We start from the raw sequence: 22,041 nt of genomic DNA, 5'->3' as shown, positions 1-22,041 counted from the left end.
TCCCCTCGTTTTTGGAGTTTTGTGGTGAAAATGCTGCCAGTTGGGGCGGAAAAGTTGACTCTTTCACACCATTTTTGCTGAAATTTAGCTAAAATGCCTCGAGTGTCGAAATTCCGGGAAGAACGCGATGAGAGGAGTCTCAAAGCACGCCTCAGGAGATCAAAGGCAAATTTCCGGGAACGCAATCGCATGTCCAGGTGATTGGTGCATTTCCTGTTAAAAAAATTTTAATCTGATTTAAAATAAAAATCTTTCTTTGTAGCCTCAATAGAGCTCTGGATACTCTGCGTGCCAAGGTTCCCCTCAATCCCACACTGGCCACGATGGAACTGGACCAGAATCACAATCAGAAGTTGTCGAAGATTGAAACCCTCCGCTTGGCGTACAATTACATCAGTGCCCTGGGACAGAGTCTCTCATGGGGGAGGAAGTTGCATTTTGAGGAGTTAATCTTCATCCTTGCCCGTGGATTGAGTCAGAGCACCGTTAATCTCCTCAGGGCACGTCTTCGGTGTGATTTGGATCATGCAGTAGCACAGTGTCTCATTGAGGAGTCCTCAGCTGAGGACACCACAACTATGAGATTCTGGTGTTCCTGTGATGCCTTCTCGGGTACTTCGAGTGATTCCCGCACAACCGGCAGTACCGGAAGTACAGACTGGATGGATTTTGATCAGAATATGTTTGATTTTCAAATTTAATTAAAAAAAACTTATTTAATCTAATCTACATCGACAACTACATCACAAATGGGACATTTTATCTCCTCATTGGCGTCCAGGAGGAGGATTTCAGTCAATATGGGACGATCCTTGAGGATTAGTTGATTGCATTGTGGACAAATGGCTTCATTCAGTATAAAGATCTGGAAGAAGAAAATAATTTGAAGTTTTGAATTTAATTTTAATCATTTTGAATGAATTTTTATAGCTTTGAAACTCACCGGAAAATTGGTCAGGACACATCGACGCATTTCATGGCCATCTGCACAGATTAGTGTGTCCTCATTGACTTCCCCCTGGCACAATTGGCAGAGTATGAGGATGCATTTTGGCTCCTTTACGTCCTGCATGGTTTGCTCAAGGATACCTCGTAGTGACTCAAGACCAGGAGCATACTCTTCGGGAATGGGTGTCAAGAGAAACTCCCGGATGGCTACTTTGAAGTGCTTCACGGCATTTACTTGGAGTTTTGTGAGTTTATTCGTCACCTGATGTCGTCTACGGAGCTTCAGGAGATTCCTGTGCATGTGCATAACCACCAGAACACGGAGAATGTAGCGGAATTCCTCCAGGAAGTGCAAGGCTTGTGCCTGGTAGCCGTATTTCAGTGAACCCGATCTTGCTCCCAGATAAATTAATCTCTTCCGGAGATTTATCACGGATGCAACGTCATCGTGCAGTGGTTGTGCCACGAGATCAATATAGTAGGGATCCACATCGGATTCCTTGAACCACCGGATGCGCAGGGCTTCCTGACAATCCGCCAAAGAGATGGGATCTTTCGATGTGCGCGAGAGGATGTCTAGTGGGCAGTTTCCATCAATGAATGTCGATGTGGTCACAATGACTGATGAAACAGCTGGATTGTGGGAATCATGAGGCTGCGCGGGAAATTCCCACGGATTAATGGAAAGTCTTTTAAATTAATTTGTTCATCTTACCTCAAGAAGTTCCCCGGCAAACATCCAAAACACCCGATGGGGCGAAGCAACTGCTCCGGCAAAGGTATACTTCTCCTGGAGATTACTCTTCACTTCCAACTCTTGAATGTCAATCTCTGCATCTGTTGCACTAATACGAACTAATTTTGTGTGCCTGTCCGCGCAGATGATGAGATATTCCCAGGAATTGACGGGGGTTAGCCCCACAATTGGTGTCCTGCCCAATTCAACGTAGCGACAGAAAATCTTCTCTTCCTCATTGAGGACAAACGTCACAAGGAAGCAATCTTTGACGAACAAGAGGAGAGCATCTTCCCTCTCGGTGTTCACCTCCAAATGCTCAACAGCTAGATGATCACAATCAGTCCACAATTCAGCAACACTCGTGCATTGCTTTGCCTCTGCATCGACATTCATGAGATGAATCTGCCCCGTGGCAGCAGCAGCCACCAAATAGTTTTGCCGATGAAATTGAAACCAATGGAGTTTGGTGACATTTGCAATTTCCAAATTACTCTCAAACTCAATCTCCATCCGATCCCTGTTGAAGGTGCAGAAAATTGCTACACCACTCCTGACCACAACACAGAACTTATAGATCCTCTCGTGATTTGTCATTGTCCAGCAAAAAGCGGATATTACGTGATCTTCAATGGCCACTTCGAAATCTCTGTAGGTTCTAATGATACTCACACTGTGACGACGCTCAATGAGTTCCTTCGCCACATCCAGGACTAAAATCCACTTCCGCCACACAACGGGCGGGGCGAAGAAGTGCACGCATCCCATGGAGTTTTGGGATGCAATTAGGAGCTCATTGGCACGCCCATGAAGACTTGGCGATACCTGCAGATCAGTCAGGAGGATGCTGATATTTTCAGCGTATTTGTAGCACATGAGTGGATTGAGCACCAATGACGTCTTCTCATCGTGCGTGGATGCTTCGTAAATTGTCTCCAAGTCCCGCGGAAGAGTCTGCGATGCAATACTCTCAGGGCACTGTAGTTGGCTCACGTGGAAGTTGATGCTGGCATGATCAGCTGTTGGTGCATGAGCTATCCTATTGATTACTGCCGTTCCAGCCAGCATGAGGCAGTAGTAGCGTCCACACGGTGACGTCCTCAGGCAGAATCGTTGCGTAATCTTCTGCTTCCGATGGGAAATTGTTGAAATTTCATTCATATCCATCGCAGTTGGCGGCTCTGCTGTCGTGCGCGTGAGGAAAAACCTACGCGAGAGGAAAAACTTCATCAGAAATTACATAATTCTCAGTTTGACTTTGACCCCAGTGGCACTGCCTCTCTGTATCAATCAACTACTCACTGGTTTAGATATTTAGTTAGAAAAGTTACCTGTAAAATGTCCTCAGCAAAGCGTGGTGTTGATTTTGTGCGTGCTATTGTCAAATATATGGCCACAGATGGAAGTTTCAGCACAACTTGCTTGAAAAATGTAAGTAAGAACCTCCTTTGGAACTTCTTCTACGCCCAAATCAATCAATTCAATTAATTTTCTTTGAATTTTCTCGTGTTTAGTGCAGATTTGTGGGGGAAATATAAAAAATCAACATTGTTGATTGTGTTGTGGATTTTTTTGCTGTTCCAAAACACGCTGTTACCAACCCACTAAACAAATTCGCTCAATATTCAGAGGCAAAAATTGAGCTCAACGTGGAGTCAATTATGAGCTCTTTGGGGCATCTTTTTGACAAAATTGATCTAAAATTGCTCAAACTAATTTTTTCTTTACAGTTTTTTCCCCCATTTCGAGAGAATATTTGATTTTTTTAAAAATCTAAATTCGCTTTTCTTTTGAATCTGTTTAGATTCTTATCTCAATAAAATATTCTATCCAGGGAAAATTTTAATTGAGTAGATTTTATTGAATAAATTAAGAACTGCGATGAAAATTCAAAATGGCGTCAAGATAGAATGAAGATTAGAGAATAATTTAGATTTTAGAATAATTCCTAAACTAATAAAGGCTAAATAATAGCATTAATATAGTCCTAATTAAAAACAAATTAAATCCTTAACCTTCTGTACGCTGGGACCAAAATCACGCTTATTCCTAAAGGGTAGGTGAACGAACACGAGTAGTTAGAACAAATGAGATTTTAGCGATTTTAGTGACTTCTTGGAGAAGTTTTTTGTCCATTTTAAAAGAAAAATAATATTTTAATGGATGTTTAATGATCTATTTAAAAAAAAAATTTTGGTTAGAATTGTCTGAACAGTAAAGTAGAAAGGTTTTTCATGAATATTCCTCTTTTAGCAAACTAGAATAATTGTTTGTTACTTTTTGGTGTTTATTTGCAGGAAAAATCAGAAAATCCGTGAAAACCAAGAAAAAAAAACGAATTTTGACCGTTATATCAATTTTTGAATTCCTTCTAATTACATTTTTGTTAATATTTTTTTCCTGGTGGTCTGATCGATCTGAAAATTTTACACAATTCATTCAGATAACTAAAGAACTTATTTCCAAAAGATTGATTCAATAGCTAGAATTACAACTCTTGGGTCAGTCACTTACCCCTCATGGCAGTACAAGGGTTAAATAAAAAATTTATTCTTTTATTAAAAATCAATTTAAATTTTTTTTCTGATTTCTTGCACACAACACATCCAGGTTGAGATAGTTGCTGGTGGCGAGGGGAAGATAAAGGCGGAATTTAAGGTTCTTCCTGAGCATCTCAACAGTGCTGGTGGTCTCCACGGTGGCTTTACTGCCTCTCTAATTGACATACTCACAAGTGTTGCTCTCATGTCCAACAACTCCCATCCGGGCGTCTCTGTAGATCTCCGTGTTAGCTACCTAAAGGGTGCCCGGGAGGGTGATAGCGTCATCGTGGATGCCACAACCATCAAGGCAGGACGCAAAATGGCTTTCCTGGAGTGTGAGCTGAAGCACAAATCCGATGGGTCTCTCATTGCACGAGGTGGTCAGACGAAATTTGTCGATTTGGGCCCAAAGGAGGACTACACAACAAAATTACCCGAATAAAATGGCAAAAATTGAGTGATTGCTTAAAGGTGTGGCAATTTTTCGATTTATTTAATTTACTCCTCAAATACACGGAAATATTCTTGTTTATAAAACAATTAAAATACATTCGAAATTCTTACCATTACTCCCACGCTGTTTTACTTTATATATTTTTTTCACATTTTCTTTTACTCTTTGAGATTTATCTCGCTATATAATAATTCTTTGATTTCATCTTTTTTTCTCTATATAATGATTATAATTAAATTTCTATTATAAATGCCTATTTATGAATATATAATGAATGGTAGAGGGTAGGTAAGTATTTTCAGTGTGTTTAATCCACTATCTAGAGGGGAATTAACATCGTTTTTGCTTTCGTGTTGCTCATAAAATTCCATAAAAAATGAACAATTTTTCCTCCGAAGAATGAGATTTTTTTTAAATGTATCATGTAGTTCAACAAGGAGATGGTTCAATTCATAGGTTGCGGAGGCAGTTGGAAATCTACGAAGTAAAGAATAAATTATTTTTTAAAGACAAAGTAAATCACAAAAGGAGTTAATTTTACCTCCACCTCCTTGCGGTGCAGGATGTCCAAAAGAGTTTATCCGACAGCTTATGCCGCAGGAACGGATGTCGATGTGGGAGGTGCTGGTGAAGTCGATGGGGTTGCAGCTGGTGGGCACGTTGGGCAGCAGCTGGTGGGTGATTTCGTGGGTATAGCACCATCAGGGCATTTCTCAACCTCTGGACACTTATCACGCACACAGTGAACTTCTCGATGTTTGCACTCACACTGCGTGCACGGATCTTCCTTCCAGACCTCATTGTTGAGACGCCGTATTCCACTCCAGTCGGTACAGTGCCCATGTGGTTTCTGTATTTTCCCACTACCAGCTTGGCATGATGCCTCCAACTTTTTCAATTTCCTCCGCATCTGCTTCAAGGTCTTCTGGAAGGATTCCAGCGTTGTCTCAAGCCCCTCAATGCGCTCCTCATTCATATCCACCCAGTTGCTGTCATCCTCTTCGTGCTCCTTCTCCACGAAGGTGGCATTGAGGGATCTTCGACGTCGAATCAGTTCACCTCCCTGGTGGGGACGTGGTGTGCACCCACTACAATCCATCCAGAAACGCAAATCCATCTCTGGGAGCTTTTCACATGCTCTCAATCCATCCTGCAAGTGAGACAGCATAAAGACATCTTCGCTGATTTCTGTAATATTATCCCCATTGTCGCACAGGACGCGTGCCAGGGAGGATTGCTTGATCTGCACAAGTTGATCAGGTTTGAAGATTGATGGGTTTTCATACCAAAACCTATCACCATCGCGAAGACGTTGGAATTGTTCCACAAGGAGGCAACGGAAGAGTGGACCAACTTTCCCTCCATCCACTTGGTCCTCCAGAATTCCCCCAACCCAGATGTCGACATTATTGGGATGCCCGTAGATGTCTTGCAGTCGCTTCCGCACCTGCTTATTGGAGATTTCAGTGAAATCATCGAAGGTTTTTGCAACGGTGAGATTGCACATGCGGCGGTAGTCATTGTACGAGGGTATGGCATGATCTCGTGATCGCTGAATGTTGATGGCAGCCAGATCGAGGGCAACTGCATGTGCAGAATGGAAGAGCTTTTCCGTGAGTTCAGTATTGAGATTCTCAAGGGGTTTCTTCAGCTTAGCAGGTGTAAGGAACAAGCCCCGCATTAGAGGATCAACACCACCCTCGTAGACAAGCCGCCAGGGTGCAAAGAATGCCCGATGAAGAGGCAAATGCCCCTGAGGGATCTCCTTGTAATTTGCATCGTACCGATGGAGAATTGGATTGATGAGACTATGCCCAAAACGCAGGGCTGCTGTGGCAAACTCATTGGAGATCGATGGATTAACCGTTGGATTGTAGCCACGATATTCTCCCAGCATCTTCATTCCTTCCTCACCGAGGATCAATGGGAGCCACTTGGAGTATGTAATGTGCTGCATCTGAGCCCCAACAATCTTCCTTGCTTCATGGTAGAGTGTCTCCCCATCCCAGTGTGGATTGTACAACCGTAGAGTGTCGGCAATGCGATTGTGCTCCCGGAACCAAATTGTATGCATTGCCAGGAGTCCAACCTGCTCATTGACACGAATATCACCGGCTGTGAAGCAATTAACATTGCTCTCACCAATCTCCCGCCGGCAATCAATCCCATCCGTTGGGGAGGCAAAGGGAAGCAGAGGTTTCTGCCCCGGGAAATGCAGCCCAATTCTCAATCTACCCTCATCTGCTGTTAAATTGCGCAAATCATTGGCAAATTGCTTGGAATACCCATAAACTTGGGAAGCATCGAGGTAGGATGTGAGCTGATTGATTTGCTCTCGTGGTTGCACCTGCCCAAAGAGAATTGATGTTTGACCAGAACCACAGATTGCACTGGATCGAACAAAGTCCAAGCATCGTCTATTGTTCACCCTCACATCGTTTGGAGGTACTTCAATGGGATAGCAAGGAGCTGCATAGTCACACGTTTTCTTGCAATCCACACCATCCCAGCTTTCGGAGCTAACCGATGGAATAGCATGATCAAGATCGTGATCGAGGAATTGACCCCATTGCATCACCATGTGCGTGATTCGACTATCCGGAGTTATCTCTTCCGTGGCAATCATTCGACTTGACACGAGACGTGCACTTGGGAGTTGGAATCCATTGTAGAGACGTCCTTTTGTCCATCCTACGGGCATACTAAATTCATTCTCATACACCGGAGGCAGAATCCTTCGGAATCCCGTCAAGGAAGCACCCCAGGTTGGATTCCCCAAATTATTGCACGTCCCATCAACAGTTCGGTACTTCCCATGGAAGCACATATCAGTACAATTGGGCTTCTGTCGATGAGCCATGCATCCCGAAAGGCTTGCAATGAGCTCCAAGTGTTCCGGAGAGAGAATTTCCGTGTAGTTGAAGTCCGTCTTATTAGCCATCATTGTGTGACCACTATCAATGTGCCGACGAATATTAACGAGAGTTCTCTCATAGACTTCCGCTGCTCTGGCTAATTCCCGTGCTGGTTCATTGGGGAAACGGAAGATTCGGAATTTCTCCGCATAGTCATGCGTGTTTGGCGCTGTAGGCGTAAAGAGGGACGCCACTGTTTGATTAATGGCTGCATCAATTTCCTTGGATGCCTCTGCAAAGGCCATCCTCACAAATTTCTCCCCAGGAGCCACCTCATCGGATTTTCTACAAAATAAAAAAGGATTTTTTTTCTGAATAGTTTGGAAAGAGAATCAATTTAATTGTAAAAGGATATTAAAGTCTAAATGACACTCAATGGCGTCCGCATGGCGTCCATGGCGTAACTTAATGAGGAAGTGGAAAACCGTTGAAAAAAAAAGTTCCGAAATAATTCACAAAAAGCCAACAAAAGCTCTTTTAACTTTTTTTTAATTAAAATTCCATCATCACACGGAAGGTGAAAAATTAGCGAACCAATTTCCGGTGAGACAAAAAACGCGAAAAAATTCTCATTAAAACTGCCCACGTAGGATGTTGTGGGAAAAAAGGCATCAGAGGGATCAGTTGATGAGGGGAAAAAAAAGAAGTGAAATTCAATGAGAGAGTTACCTCACAATTAGCAGCCCTTGACCTGTTGCTCTGCCAAATCTGTAGGATTAGAGAGGGTGAAATTAATTAGAATCCACATCATTTTGGGGATGATTTCAGGGGTTGTAGCAACAACAACAAAAAAAGAAAAGAATTCCTCACTCATTTGTGATGGAACATTCGTAGCGCCCGGAATCGAGGGTTGTGACATTGGTAACGTGGAGACTACCAGAGGCAGCTATCCTGAACCGATCTGTCGATATAATCGTCCTTCCGTCTTTCTTCCACTTGACCTACAAAGGAACAAATCAGCACCAATTTTACGCGCCGTTAGCGATTAAGGACAGATATAGATGTGGGTGTGGATGTTGGCTCTACCTGTGGCGGTGGGTCACCATCCCCCATGCAGGGTAATTCAATGGTGGCACCTTGGAGTGCTTCCAAGTCGTATGGTTCAATAATGAGATGGGGTGGATTGGCGTGGCTCTGAATTTCCACCGAAGCCACCGTTTCGGCGGATCCCACAGCATTTTCCGCTATGCAAATGTAAAGACCTACCATGGAGTACACAACATACAACATTAGCCACTCTAGTTAACCCGCATTTTACTGCGGATGTTTTGTATTTTACTACGCGCCATGTTTTATTATTTACTCTACTTCATTTTATTTACTTTTTTAAAGGATGTTTGGGAATTTAAATAAAGGTGTTTTAACTCAAAATTATAGAGATCAATTTAACAATGATTAAAGATATTTTCTTGTGCTAATTGGGTAAAAAAACTTTAATCTACATTAAATAATTGTAAAACAAATAGAATTTGATTGTAATTTAGGTAATGGAATGAATAAATGAAAAATAGAATAAAAAATAAAAATTGAATTTTTGAGTCTCATTAGGACATTTGGGTCTCGATTTTAGATCACTTGAGTCACAATTAGACCGAGCATGAGATCTCTCTTTATATTGCATTAATGATAAATTAAACGCATTCTAATTTTTTTTTTACCAAGTAATTTAACAACATTTTCATGCTTCATCCCATTTTCCTCGCCCTAACATCGATTGCCCACAAATTTAGTTGGGTTTATGCTGTGTGTTGCTCAAAATTTGCATGAGACAGCAATGTACGAAGGAAATACCGCAAACGGGAAGTAAATCTCGGTGTGTCCCATTTGGGGAAAACTTCTGGGGCATTTTGGGAGCAGGGGGCGGGAAATGGGGGGTGGAATTGTGAATGTGGTTTTACCTGAATCGGATTCTTTAGCATCTTTTATGTGCAACTGATTCCCCGTGAGATAAATCCGGGGTGTGAATACAATTTGCTGACCATCGTCTCGTTCCCATGCGACCGTTGGACTGGGATCTCCTTCTGCTTCGCAATCTAGCGTGACTTCCTCACCCACTTTGGCTGTTCGATTTTCCGGTGTGACTACAAATCTCGGAATGACTGAAAATTTAACACAAAAAAGTCTTTTTTTTTAACTGCACGTGTTTAATTAGAAATGCAAATTAAAGAACTAATTTTGTACACAGAAGCGCTATAATGAGACTAATTGTAATGATAATAAATTGTTAAATAAATTGCATTAATTAAATATTTAGAAAGTTTTTTTTATTTGTTTGAATGTTTAAAAATTCTTCCCCAAATAGATAAACTCTACCCCAAAGCTTTTTATGTGAATCATTGAGAAATAATATTGGATATTTTACCACAAAATTCCCATTAAAAAAAATTCTTTTTTTTGGTTTCAATTTCTCTTTGATGAGGATCCCAATTTGTTGGTTTTTGCAACGACCCATATACTGAAGGGTGGGGGCGGATGATTGCCTTTTCGTGTTGGGAATATGTGGGTACAATCAATGGAATTTAAGTAATTAAACGAGAACCATTTACCACACATGCTACACACAGAATTCCTTTTTTTCCTGCCACACTGCATCGTTCATTTTGTGTACGAATAAACCCCGTATTATTTGCAATAAACTAACACAATAAGGCTACATTTTCTGGCACATCCCCGGAAATGTCCATCCCACATTCACTACTCCCCAAAAACTTTTGCGTGCCACAGAATGCCACAAAAATGCACGAAATATGAATAAATTTTTCTCATATAGAGCATTATTATTATTTTGGGGATTTGCTGAAAATACAGCAACAAGGGTGGGTTGAAGAGGTGGGTAAGCTGAGTTTGAGGATGGATACCACACCAAGTGATGTGTAGTGTTGAACACAATTGTGTGAAACTTTCTCATCACATCCCCCCCACCCTCTTGAGCTTTTTTACTCCTCGTTTGCACGAAATATATAATTCCTACAGAAGCAAAAGCTCCTGGTAGCACAGTACAGTGGAGACGCCAGGTGGGATTGCAAAATGTTCCGAAAAACTTTTCTATGCGGAATGTGCAATTAATTTACATTAAATATTTAAGCATTTTCATTTGGCTTAATAAATTCATTGGGTCGCCTTTATTCCCCCCACACCAAACGACTTTCATGTGTGTATGTTGGGTAAAAGTTTTCATTCCCGCATGGAACTAAAAAACGAAAAATCTCCTCCCGTATACAAATGAGAAAAATGGGTAAAAAAAGGGTTAAATGGAAAAGAACGTGAGGTAGAGAAAGTTCTTTTTCTCATGCCACATACAGAAAAAAAGCACATGAATGTGTGAAAAAGTTTTTCTTGTTCGTAAATTTGTTTTTTCTTCTGCAATTTACATTACTACGGAGTTGAGAAAATTTTTAAGGCAGATAAGATTTAAGATAAGATATAAGTTATCAGCATATGGGTTAAAAACTAATTTATGATTAAAAATTTGTTAGATTTTAGCTTTGGAAATAAAAGCTTTGAAGCAAAGAAACGATTTTTCAAATTAAAACCAAAGCTCTTGGTTCGCATTTATTAGCTTTCATTAAACTCATTAAACTGCAGCAAGTAAAGAATATTTTAGAAGAAAAGCTCTTGTCGTAGTTAAGCCATTTAATGAGAATATTTATGATCTAAAAAATAAATCAAAATCATCCTCCACAAAGCCTCCAAAGAGAACAGACCTCAAGCTTAAGAAAAGGATTTTTTTTTTCATTATATAATTTCTCTTTTCATTTCATCTAAATCTGTTTATTTCTGGAGAAAAAAATCCTTTCCAATTCTCCTCAAATTATTGCTTTTATAACCCTTCTACAGGTGAAAATGTTCCTTTTGGCCTGACAAAAACATCGCCGTTGCAATTGGCTGCCAAAAGTCCAACCAATGTGTGTTGGAAGCAAAAGTTAAAAGAACATTCTTTCTCGTTTGTAACACCAAACTACATCACACAGAGAGTGAGTATTTTAAGGGTGTGGGGGATGTGAGAAAAGCCACCTTTACAATTGAAAAGTATTTTTCACTCCTATTTTCCAATGTAGCCACCCCGTCCCACCCTCATGGTTTTTGCACAATGTGGAGTGAGTTGTTCGCAATTTGTGCACTCTTTTTGGATGTTGCCACGTAGAAAATCTCGTATAAATTTAATTTTCTGCCCCCCCCCCCCCACAGCGCAAGAGAAACTCTTTTGGATGGATGTCAAAACAATTTCAAACTGTGGGATTTTCCTCCTTGAGGTGCGATGATTTTGCTCATCCACCTCCGTTCATACATCTCGCGAGAAAATCCACCTTTGATTACTTTCCCCAATTGTGTGCTTTATTGACTTTGTATATCTTCTCATTTCAACACTTTGGTAATTTCTTTTTCTCAAGTCGGGATTTTCATGTGGAATTGCTTCTTCTCTTCTTTTGTGTGTGGAAATAACACCTCCACCCGTCACTAAGCCACCCTCTAGCTTAAGAAAAAGTGTGTGGATGGTGCAAAAGTTGATCTTAATTTTTACGCGCCAACTTCTCACGACAATTTGTCTTGTGGATTTTATTGGATTTGGCAGCTTTTGTCCTCCCACCACTCCCTCACTGTTCTCACGGGGTGCGTATATACCGGGACTTTTTAGAGCTTTTGTGGGTGTGTATTGTGCAAAAGAAAATCACAAGGAAAAAGGAAAACCATATCCTATATCCCATATCAAAGGACAATTTTTATTTCTCTCACTTTCAGTAAAACATCTTCTTCACCGTTTGAGGGGATTTTTTTCTATCCACCCTCCACGCCACCCTCTCCAGAAGGGATGGATGGAAAAAAAAAGTAAAGACGGATGAGCTTTTGCGCGCAGCAGAAAAGGGAATCCTTTGTAAATTAATACCTCACCAGCGTACTTCCCTGTGCCCTTCTTATTTTTATATTTATTTTATTGTTTAAGTTGTCTTATTCGCGACATGGAGGTTTTAATAAAATCACAGCTTTATATTGATGGTAAATGAAGGGAAGAAAATATATAAATCTATTTCCCGGAAATGTACGCTGTTTTTCGTTGTATTGGATTTACTTTAAATTTTCTTTAAGAAAAAGGATCAAAAAAAATGAAACATATACAAAGGATAAAGGAGTTTACTCATTCTCTCTAGAGAAAACTTCTATTCGAGGAAACAATTTGAATTCGTATAATTTCTAAGAGAATCAAAGAAGAATAAAAAATCACAATAGTGACGCCATTTTTTGCATTTCTTAACTAAATCTTGTAAGCTTTTTCCAGGTAATTCCAAAAGAAAATAAGAATTCGTTCTTTTAGCGATTTCTTATTCTTTTTCTTAAAATTTCCAAGTGTCTCGATTGCTCCTTCGAACGAAGAAACTTCCCATAGACAATGCGAGTAAACTCCTATAATGAGAAATTTTAATTAAATCATTCCCACTACTTTATAGGCTTATAAAATCATGCCAAGATAGGAGAAATAAAACAAACATATAAGGGCCAAATTATGGTGGAATAAAGTGAAATAAAAAACACCAAAGCAATGCAATTAGTTATAATTTTTATAGCTTTATATGTTACCAGAATGGGGTGTCTCTCCTATTTTTGCTGCATGAAATAGCACAAAAGTTTTTATTGTTTTTTTCCCCATTCCAAATGTGCAACTCACACTGCAATTATCCCCTCTTTCTTTGCGAGGGCATTACCCAGGAGATTTAGAGCGATGGGAGAATTGCTTGTGCATCACTACAGTGGAAAAAAAAACTTTCTGTGTGACACACTTTGGGGATGTTTTTTACGAGGGGTGGGTTGTGAAAAATAAATTGATCCATTTCTTTGGCAAACTTCTCATTCCAATTTTGGGTCATTCAATTTATCACACTGGCTATGTGAATTTTCCAGGATCAATCAATATTCTTCCCACTGCTGCCCAACATCCCTCGTATAGAGGAGTTATAAAAAGGGCATCGCATTCGTGGGGGTGCTACATACTGAATAATTCGCCAAGTAAGATGATCAATCATGGGTGACACATTTTCCTACCTTTTGGCGTTTACAGAGCAGTTTTGTTGCCCTCTCATGGAGAAGAAAAAAAAACCCCGGAAGGGGTGATGAAAAAATGGAGACATTCATTGCATCTTATCTCTCGCATCAATTTGCATTATTGAGAAGCAATTTGGAATTTAAGATGAATCCTCTTGAAAAAGTTTGCAACTCAAGGGGAAAATTTAGGGGCTTCAAAAAAAGCTTCTATTAGTAAATCTCTATAAGATCCTTAAATCCTTAAAGCAATTATTAAAATAAAGTTTAGGGGAGGATTTATTCATCTTTATGGCTTATTGTAAGATTAAACAAAACTAAATTACTTTGCAGGATAAGCTTTTGAGAAAATCCTTCTTGTAAGGAGATGTTAAGTTTATTTGGAATTTTGCAATAATTCTCCCTTCACTTACATTTGGAAGTAAAGAGCAATGTGGAAGTGAATAATACTCGGGGCGTAGTACACTAAATGGAAATTTCATGAAAGGGTGCATGAGATATTGTTAAGCAATAAAGGACTCACCATCAACCATGACTTCTGCACTGGAGGAAATGGTTTCGTATTTGTTGCTGACATCGCATTTGTATGTTCCGGTATCAGCTGCGGAGGTGGGGTTGATGGTGAGTGTACCATTGGGGTGGACACGCCGATGCTCAGACAATTGCAATGGACTCCCATTGAATGACCAAACAACATCCAGATCGCCTGTGGGAGATTCGCATATTAATCGAATCCTGAGAGATGTGGGAATATAAATTCTCCACTCAATCCCCTCTCCGACCAATGGATTCCTTCTTTTTGGGGGTTCGTATAGTACATACCTGTAGCAAGGCAGTGGAGGACAATAGGAGCTGGTGAGTCAACAAAGATGCTGCTCTGGGGCTCCTGGATGAACTGCAGCTTCACTCGTTCTTCCATTGGATCCAGTTGTATGGCATTTGAATGTATTTCACCCATAATATTCCTGGCAATGCATTCGTACGATCCAAAGTCTTCGTGTGTTGTATTGGAGATCTCAATGGTACCATTGGGCATCACATGAAAACGTGGATTTGCCTTGTCCACCTCATTGAAATTCTTCATCCACACAATATCAGGACGTGGTGATCCTGATGCTTCACATGGTATCCACACAGATTCACCCATGTGGACTTTTATGTTCTTCGGTGGTGGAATTATTTTTGGTTTTGCTATTTGAATAGAAATTTCATTTTGAAAAAGTTAAAGATGAATTCAAAAAAATTCTTTGAAGCACAATTTCAGCTTACAGCAATTGAGATCAGTTTCCTTGAGGACGTAGATATTTTTTCCTGCCACAGAGGATGGTGAGGAACATGTAGCAGCCACTTGGAAGCTTGTCTTTGGATCTCCCAGGAGCCGTAGAAGCCACAGGAGGCGACAGTCACACTCCAGGGCATTGCCATCGAGCCGTAGCCTCCGGAGATTCCGCATGCCATTGAGAATTCCCTCTGGGATTGTTGTCAGGCGATTATTGTACAAGAATCTACACACAAAAGGTGTGCGCAAAGAAATAGGAGGATCATTTAGAGTCGAATGAATCAACCCGATAAATTATCCCATCCACATTACACTGGATACAAAAAAAGGGCCCTTGAAGTGACTTTCCATTCATTGGGACCTCTATATTCATCGCAGTTGGAATGGAATGCCACTAGAGCGTCGAAGAATGATGGAGGAAATTGTTCGAGTGCAGAAAATGTAGCCTCAGTGTTTCCCTTTTGTGCACTTGACAAGGAAATTGATCAGAAGAGATGAAAATTTCCCGGTATAAGCCACCCCCCACCCCATGTTGGCATTGTATATAAAAGAGGGAAGCAATTTGACTAAAATATGGCCATCAATGGACAAAGACGCCGCTAGCAAAAGAATTTCCCAACCAAACGTGAAACATACGCCAATATTTTGCAGGCATTCCTTTAGTCGCGAATGTATATATAGCTTTTCCTCATCCCTTAGTGAGTTTCCTTTTCGTTCTCTCCGGTCACATTATACACCCCCCATCCACATAAATTGTTGTGTGATAAACAAGAGACGACAAAAGTCTGCGCGGCTCTATTTTGAGGGTGGAGTGCACCATTTATACATGTCTCAGCATCGTTGGTTTCCTTCCGAAAATATACCAGCAAATGCGGCCACTTCAATCCAGGGGGTATCCGACTCTTGCCACTCGCGGTGCACTTCCTGCCACTTTTTCATTGCCACTCTTGCCACTCTTGCCACTCGCGGTGCAGTCGCGCGGTACATTCTAAGCATAGTCGGTTACCCCCTGCTTCAATCTTTTCAAAATCACTTGAGCACACTCAAAGGAATCTAATTCCTACCAATTTGTCTAGCTCTCGAGCAATTATATTCTTTTGCAGTTTTTTTGAAATTTTCTTGTTGGGGAAAAATGCCTGCAAATCTATAAAAAGAGCTTTTTGGAAAATTCTTAACGGCTTTGAAGGCGTTGCAAGCAGTTTAGGGGACGGTAAGAATAGATGGTTTTTAAAATGTTACAAAAACTGGAGATTTTTCAAGCTAAAACGTAATGAATTCAATTTTTAGAACTATTCTTTAAATACTTATTTAACCGTTTTAAAATATAAAAATTTATGTGTTCTCAGAGGGCGCTTTCGACAGTATAGGGGACGCCATATTTCCTCCATATTTTGCTTCAATGTTACAAATTCTTAGAAAAGTATCTTTTTGAGTGTATTTATTTACCACAATTGCTGGCAGAAAACAGTAAAACAATTGAGTGGAGGAAAAATTTATGATGCCCATTGAGGAAAATGTATCCATTTCAATTTTTCATCCACTGCTGTATTTGCTGATGATAAATTCACTGTCTGTCGCACATTTTCCACGGAGTGAGACATTTTTTTTCTCCCTCCTCAAATGGTGCACCGAAGGAAAATAGAGGAAAAGTGCATTGGATTGAAGAAGAAAATGGGGTGCATAGAGGAAAAACAAAAAAAAAGTTATATTGAATTTCAACTTGAAAGTATTTGAGAGAAGAAATTTCAAAAAGAGAATTTTTAAGGCAAAAATTTATAGAGAAAAAAAGGGGGAGAACAATATGAGTGGAGAAATATTTACAATTTCTCCTTTGATTTATGAGGATGAGAAAATTGTTAAGGATGTGCATCCGAGAAAGATGATTTTATGCAATTTCTTGCAATTGGCCTAGCTTTTCTCATCTTCCGGCGAGGAAGAGTGATATATAATAAAGAAAAAAAAAGTTGCTCGGGAAGAGATGAAAAGTTTTACTTTTGTGGTTTCTCTGTTACGCTTGGTTGGAGTCCAAAGAAAATTATTTTATCCACTCATGCAAGACTTTTTCTGGGAAATGTCTTTTTCATCTCTTTTCCAATATACTCACAGTGTTGAGATGTGGACTAAATGGGCGAACGTTCCATTAGTCAAATTGGTGATTTCATTGGATTGGAGATATCTGAAACATTTATAATTCAATAAGAAGTTTCTGTTTTGATATGAAAAGATGTAGGTAAAGTATATTAAAGAAATTCCCTCAAGTTTGGAGAATTTTCACCAAAGTCCATCACCTTTAGTATCCATGCTTCCACCCACTACACCCGTTCATATTTTAAAATTCAATTTGCATAAAAGTTTCAATTGCAAATTTAATTACGACCAAACATGCCATACATAAAAATATACCTCTTCCACCGATTTTTAAAGAGAATTTTCAGTTAAAGTTTAATATTTTTCCAACACCTCCACAATTCTTCTCCGCACCCCCAAAAAATTAAATTTTATATGTAAGAAATGGGTCCCATCTTTTGATCAGAAGATTCTGCTTTTGATCAGAAAATTCTAGTTTTAAGCAGACTTTTAAAGTTTAGACACATTTTTGGGTGACAACAGTTTTTTGCATTTTCTGACAGAATTTTCTGATCAAAAGATTTGATCCGTAAGAGATGCAAAACTTCCAGAGGGTGGAAAATGATTGCGAGTATACTTACAGACTCTGCAGTTTATCCAAATCCTTGAAAGCATTCGGTGCAACATGCGAAATGCGATTGTTGTTGAGATAGAGATACTTGAGGGATGGTAAGCCATCGAAGGCAGTTGCTTCAATGCTCAACACTTGATTCTCATTCAGGAAAATCGTATGTAGACGCGTCTTCCCGTAGAAAGCCCTCGATGGGATTTCCCGAATGCGATTGTAGCGAAGATCTCTGTAAAAGGAAGCAACAAGGAAAATTCATTAGAATCGCAGTGAAAATTGTATGTAGAAGATTATTGTATTGCGGAATATTTTTTCTTTTATTTTATTTTAATGCTCAACAAGCTTTATAATGAAATTAATCTCATTAACAAAATGCATAATTTATTCACAAAATAACTAATTTATACTTTTAGTGTTTAGTCTATTCCACTATTTGCAATCGATTTTATTGGATAGATTTATAACAAAACCCCTTCTTTTAATCCAAATACTATATCTAGAACATAAAATCCCATTAATCCCCTCTGAATCCACTAAATCACAGCAAATCTACGAATGAAAATTATTTCCTACTTTTAAAAACAAACATGTGGTTTATCGTGTGTTTAATGATTAAGTCTCGATGCAAGCATTTTAGCTATTTGATGCGGAAAAATAGTAAAAGGCAAATTCAATTTGCAATAGGGGTCATAAAATTTAATTGATATCGATCGATTTTACCCGGAGTTTATGGTCACGTAAACAAGGATAAATATTTTATCGGAACACTTTGCTCATCATTTAATGCAGCTCAGTGAGAAAAATCTTTTTCAGCAATCTGTAAACAGCCAACGCCCTTTAAAAGTGGGTGGGAGGGTATTTAATCATCCAATAGGGGAGAGTTTGTTTAATTATTCTTCTTTGTAGCTTTTGTGAATTATTAATAATTTCTACGTGAAGTAAATTAATTTATTAAAGAGTTATTTTCATTCACGCTCTTTCATTGAAAATTCCATTTGTGCGGGGAAAAGTAGAGCAAGAAACGGAAGGTTCTCACAGGAAATTTTACGTATCCCATAATAAAGGGACTTTGGATACAATTCCTGCAGTAGAATATTGTATAGGATAAATTCGGGCAAAGGAAAGTGCCGCCAGAAGACGTGCATGAATGTATATTTAATGTCATTGGAAAATCCTCTTAGATAAATTGAAAATGGATTTTGCATAGAAGTATACTAAAAAAGCAAAATTGTTTGCTTGAGAGTGCATTTTGAAAATATATCTTATGAAACTTTCTAACATGGAGAGAGAGAGAGAAAAGGGTCAAAGAACTCGGGGCTAAAAGGTTCAAACGGAACGTTTTAGTATCTCTTGAGTGGCTACATTTTCATGGAACACGGTTGAAATTCTCTGGCGATTTTATGTTTTAGGCCATCGTAAAAATTCACAATTTTATTCACATCCCCACACTCCTGACCAACCATTTTAAATCCACCTCCTCCCCGTTTTTCTTTAATAAATAATTTGGGGATGCCACAGAAAATTGCAATTTAACTTCAAGCCTTTAGTTTGCTTGCCCCACTTCACAATACATGTAGCAAGAAGAATGTTCCTTTTAAAGTAATCTTATTTGTATGGAAAATATTAGGGGTAGTTTGAACAATCTAAATTTAAATATATATAATATGGTTGTTACGTGGAGAATTTTCCCCTTAATCTGATCATTTTCCAAATATATACCTTGTTCCTCGACTAAAGGTGCAATTTCTCCCCTCTTTATAGGAATAAGATGAAATTTCGAGCGGTGAATTTAAAGGTGTCTGCATAGCAAATCATCTTTTAATATGTAAATTCACTCTAATTCGATCTCAAAGGTAGACATGACGGTGAACCTCTTGGATCCACCCCGTATACACCATGCAGAATATTAATTTGGTTTAGTGAATGTTAAATTGAATTTCAAACGAGGCGGGGGGATGATGGTCCGGACTTTCTGGCGTGGAGCGATTTGAACGTCATGAGCATTGGGTATAGGACTAATTGACGCAAATCTGATACGGCCATAGTGGGAGGATTCGGACAGGGGATATTGAGCGGGAATTTGGTATTAGACAGCACCACACAGAATCTCCATTCTAATGCCTAATTGATACAATCACGGTGTATAGTGTTGTTGGGTAATCACACACCTCACACGCACTTCCCATTAGCTCCTACACCCTGCGCGCCCTCCAGCCCATTCCACGGCGATGGGGAGTTTCTTTTGGGGGTAAATGGAGATCTCAACCACCCCTCGGGAATCCCTCTGCGTGGCATGACTCATCCGAATGCTCCTGAATCAGGGATCTCTTTTCAATACAATTTCCCATTGCCTCGCTTCAGTGATTTTATATTCATCCCATTTTGGTTGTATAGGTGGGAGGAGGAGATGCGGGGTGTGTGGTGACGAATAGAATTCAGCTGTAAGATAGAAAATGCCTCATAAAAGCCATGAAAATGGAATTGACATTTCACCCTTTGCCTTTCAAATCATTTTCCTATCATCTCACCATCATTGGCAATCCTTGAAAATCTTTCTTTTTCCTCTTCCTTGAATTTATGAGAAGCAGTTCTGATTCTTTAAGCTTTTTTTTTGTTAGATATTGTTTAAAAATAAAACCGTTAATAAATGCAAAAATCTGAAGACGTTTCAGGGATCGAAGGTTATGAAACAACTATCTCTTTTAATTTCGCTTAATTGCAAGATCAAAGAAAATTCAGTTCATAATAAATGAAAAATCTGTGGTAAAGCATATTACCATCGTCGTGATGATTTAATATAAATTTTCGTTAGACGTTGTTAATCTCAGAGAAATTGTTAATTACACCTCCACATGTGTTGGAAACCACAAAATGGATTTCCCCTTCCCCGCACAGTGTCTGCCGTCAAATGCACAAAGGACCCACACCCCATTTCATACCAAAGGGGGTTTGAGAAAATTCAACATTTCTCCAACATTTTTGCAGGAAAGAAAATTTATACTTCTTGCGTGACGGGAAATAATAAGGAAGAGATATTCTATTAAAGAGTAAAAATTCTACTTTAAAAAGAAACCTTCTTTTCATTCGATTATTGGTACGAGGAAAAGAGATGCTGTGAGAATTTTAAATAAAAACTTGGGGGGTTGAATAGAAATCAAAAGAATATTTTGTTAGAATTGGAATTAGCGGAAAGTGCAACATTTTTTGCATTCATTGAAAGTTTAACTTTTATTTCGAAGCATAATTTTTTCCCTTCTTTCAAAAGTCTCTGAAAAATTCCTCACCAGAATTTTAAGAAACTTTCAAAAAGCTAATTTCGTGGAATTCGTTAAAAGTTCTTTTGATATTTTCAAAGACAAAAATCCTTTTTTATGTTTCTTTTTTGGAGATTTCCCCAAAGGGAATTTTCCACCGAGTTATTGCTGCTGTTGACACAAAGAGAATCCCCCATGGGAATTTACAAGCAATTTATCATTATAAATTTCTAACTTTCCTCCCTCATAAAATACACAGGAAAAGTGTCCTCATGTGTGTTGGAAAATAATTTTTCCATCCACTTGAAGCAAAATCCCCGGGAGAGTAACTTTATTGCTCATTACCGTGCGAACGATAAGGCGAAAGGTGATTCAACTCTGAATTATTCAGAGGCTGAGGTTTCCTCCCACATCATGGGATGAAAAATTCTAATGGCATGGATAGGTGGATAGACCCTGGAGATTAATTAAATTGTTGAGAAAGCTATCGAGCCCACGCGTGTGATACACTTGACTAGAGAACAATAAAAGTTAACACGGAGGTCTGTTGTTTTGTTGTTGGATCATCCACTTCCCATTTATGTGACAAAATAAGCAATTTTACCTTCAATACAGGGATGGCATCAAGAGTGGCCTAAATATTGTTTTGTCTGTTTCAATTAAGGACTTCCCTTAGTTATGATATAAAATTTATGTGACATTTAAATAAAACTAGCAGCGATTTAGCTAAGAAAAGAAAACAGATTTATCCAGAATACATAATTTTCAGTGTTTAGCGTAAATTTTTCCCGGGTTATGCTGACAATGTTGTGCACGTAGAAAATTATGCAGAGCCAGAGAGCCATCTGCACGTTCCCATTTTCATCTCACAGCCAACATACATAAGTAGGACTCCCATGTGAAACATCTTCTAACGTCATTTTCTGAGTCCTCCCACGCAGCATGGAAGGATATCGTCTCACCGGCTCGCATGTGAGGAAGCATATAGCCAGCTTTTCTCCTTACATGTAGCCATGTGAGAAGAGGATCAGTGGCATTGGTTGCAAAAGGCGATGCACCACCGTGATGGTGTTGGGGGCACAAAGTAGACCACTCTTTGCAGGGTGATATGCTCACTTTAATGCCTCGCTGAATACACACACCCCATGAATTCCCATGGTAAGAGAGAGGATTTTTCACAACCC

At 39.3% G+C, this 22,041-nt stretch overlaps 4 protein-coding genes across 8 annotated transcripts in view; 2 read left to right on the top strand and 2 right to left on the bottom strand.

Annotated features, from left to right (window-relative positions):
- Positions 1-54: 54 nt before the first annotated feature.
- On the top strand, positions 55-701 carry LOC129792186 (neurogenic differentiation factor 6-A-like). The gene is made up of 2 exons (XM_055831003.1): positions 55-197; positions 263-701. Exons 1-2 carry the CDS (start codon positions 94-96, stop codon positions 699-701), a joined length of 543 nt encoding a protein of 180 aa, XP_055686978.1. The 5' UTR covers positions 55-93.
- On the bottom strand, positions 680-3,127 carry LOC129792185 (uncharacterized). Of its 2 annotated transcripts, XM_055831002.1 has the most exons (4): positions 3,016-3,127; positions 1,664-2,891; positions 944-1,603; positions 680-865 (listed from the first exon to the last, which is right to left on the bottom strand). In XM_055831002.1, the coding sequence occupies exons 2-4, from the start codon at positions 2,849-2,851 to the stop codon at positions 722-724; spliced, it is 1,992 nt and encodes a 663-aa protein (XP_055686977.1). In that variant the 5' UTR covers positions 2,852-2,891; positions 3,016-3,127; the 3' UTR covers positions 680-721. The 2 variants fall into 2 exon arrangements, with proteins under 2 accessions (XP_055686977.1, XP_055686976.1); XM_055831001.1 differs by lacking the exon at positions 3,016-3,127 and having other exon boundaries at positions 1,664-2,914.
- LOC129792187 (acyl-coenzyme A thioesterase 13-like) lies at positions 3,010-4,796 on the top strand. Its single transcript, XM_055831005.1, has 2 exons — positions 3,010-3,115; positions 4,295-4,796. Exons 1-2 carry the CDS (start codon positions 3,023-3,025, stop codon positions 4,667-4,669), a joined length of 468 nt encoding a protein of 155 aa, XP_055686980.1. The 5' UTR covers positions 3,010-3,022; the 3' UTR covers positions 4,670-4,796.
- Positions 4,681-22,041, bottom strand: part of LOC129792184 (peroxidasin) — a 30,617-nt gene continuing 13,256 nt past the window's right edge. For 3 of the 4 annotated variants that reach the window (XM_055830998.1, XM_055830999.1, XM_055830997.1), the window contains exons 3-13: positions 17,617-17,832; positions 14,899-15,134; positions 14,452-14,820; positions 14,153-14,335; positions 13,171-13,197; positions 9,495-9,695; positions 8,623-8,798; positions 8,407-8,537; positions 8,266-8,304; positions 5,223-7,881; positions 4,681-5,158 (exon numbers count right to left, since the gene is read on the bottom strand). In XM_055830998.1, coding sequence (XP_055686973.1) covers positions 5,271-7,881; positions 8,266-8,304; positions 8,407-8,537; positions 8,623-8,798; positions 9,495-9,695; positions 13,171-13,197; positions 14,153-14,335; positions 14,452-14,820; positions 14,899-15,134; positions 17,617-17,832 — 4,189 coding nt within the window. In that variant the 3' untranslated portion in view covers positions 4,681-5,158; positions 5,223-5,270. The remainder of the gene's footprint in view (positions 5,159-5,222; positions 7,882-8,265; positions 8,305-8,406; positions 8,538-8,622; positions 8,799-9,494; positions 9,696-13,170; positions 13,198-14,152; positions 14,336-14,451; positions 14,821-14,898; positions 15,135-17,616; positions 17,833-22,041) is intronic. The other variant, XM_055831000.1, reaches the window with a different exon arrangement.

Source organism: Lutzomyia longipalpis, chromosome 3, assembly GCF_024334085.1.
Source record: "Lutzomyia longipalpis isolate SR_M1_2022 chromosome 3, ASM2433408v1".
NCBI classification, from domain to species: Eukaryota; Metazoa; Arthropoda; class Insecta; order Diptera; family Psychodidae; genus Lutzomyia; species Lutzomyia longipalpis.
This window is presented reverse-complemented; position numbering and strand designations above follow the sequence as displayed.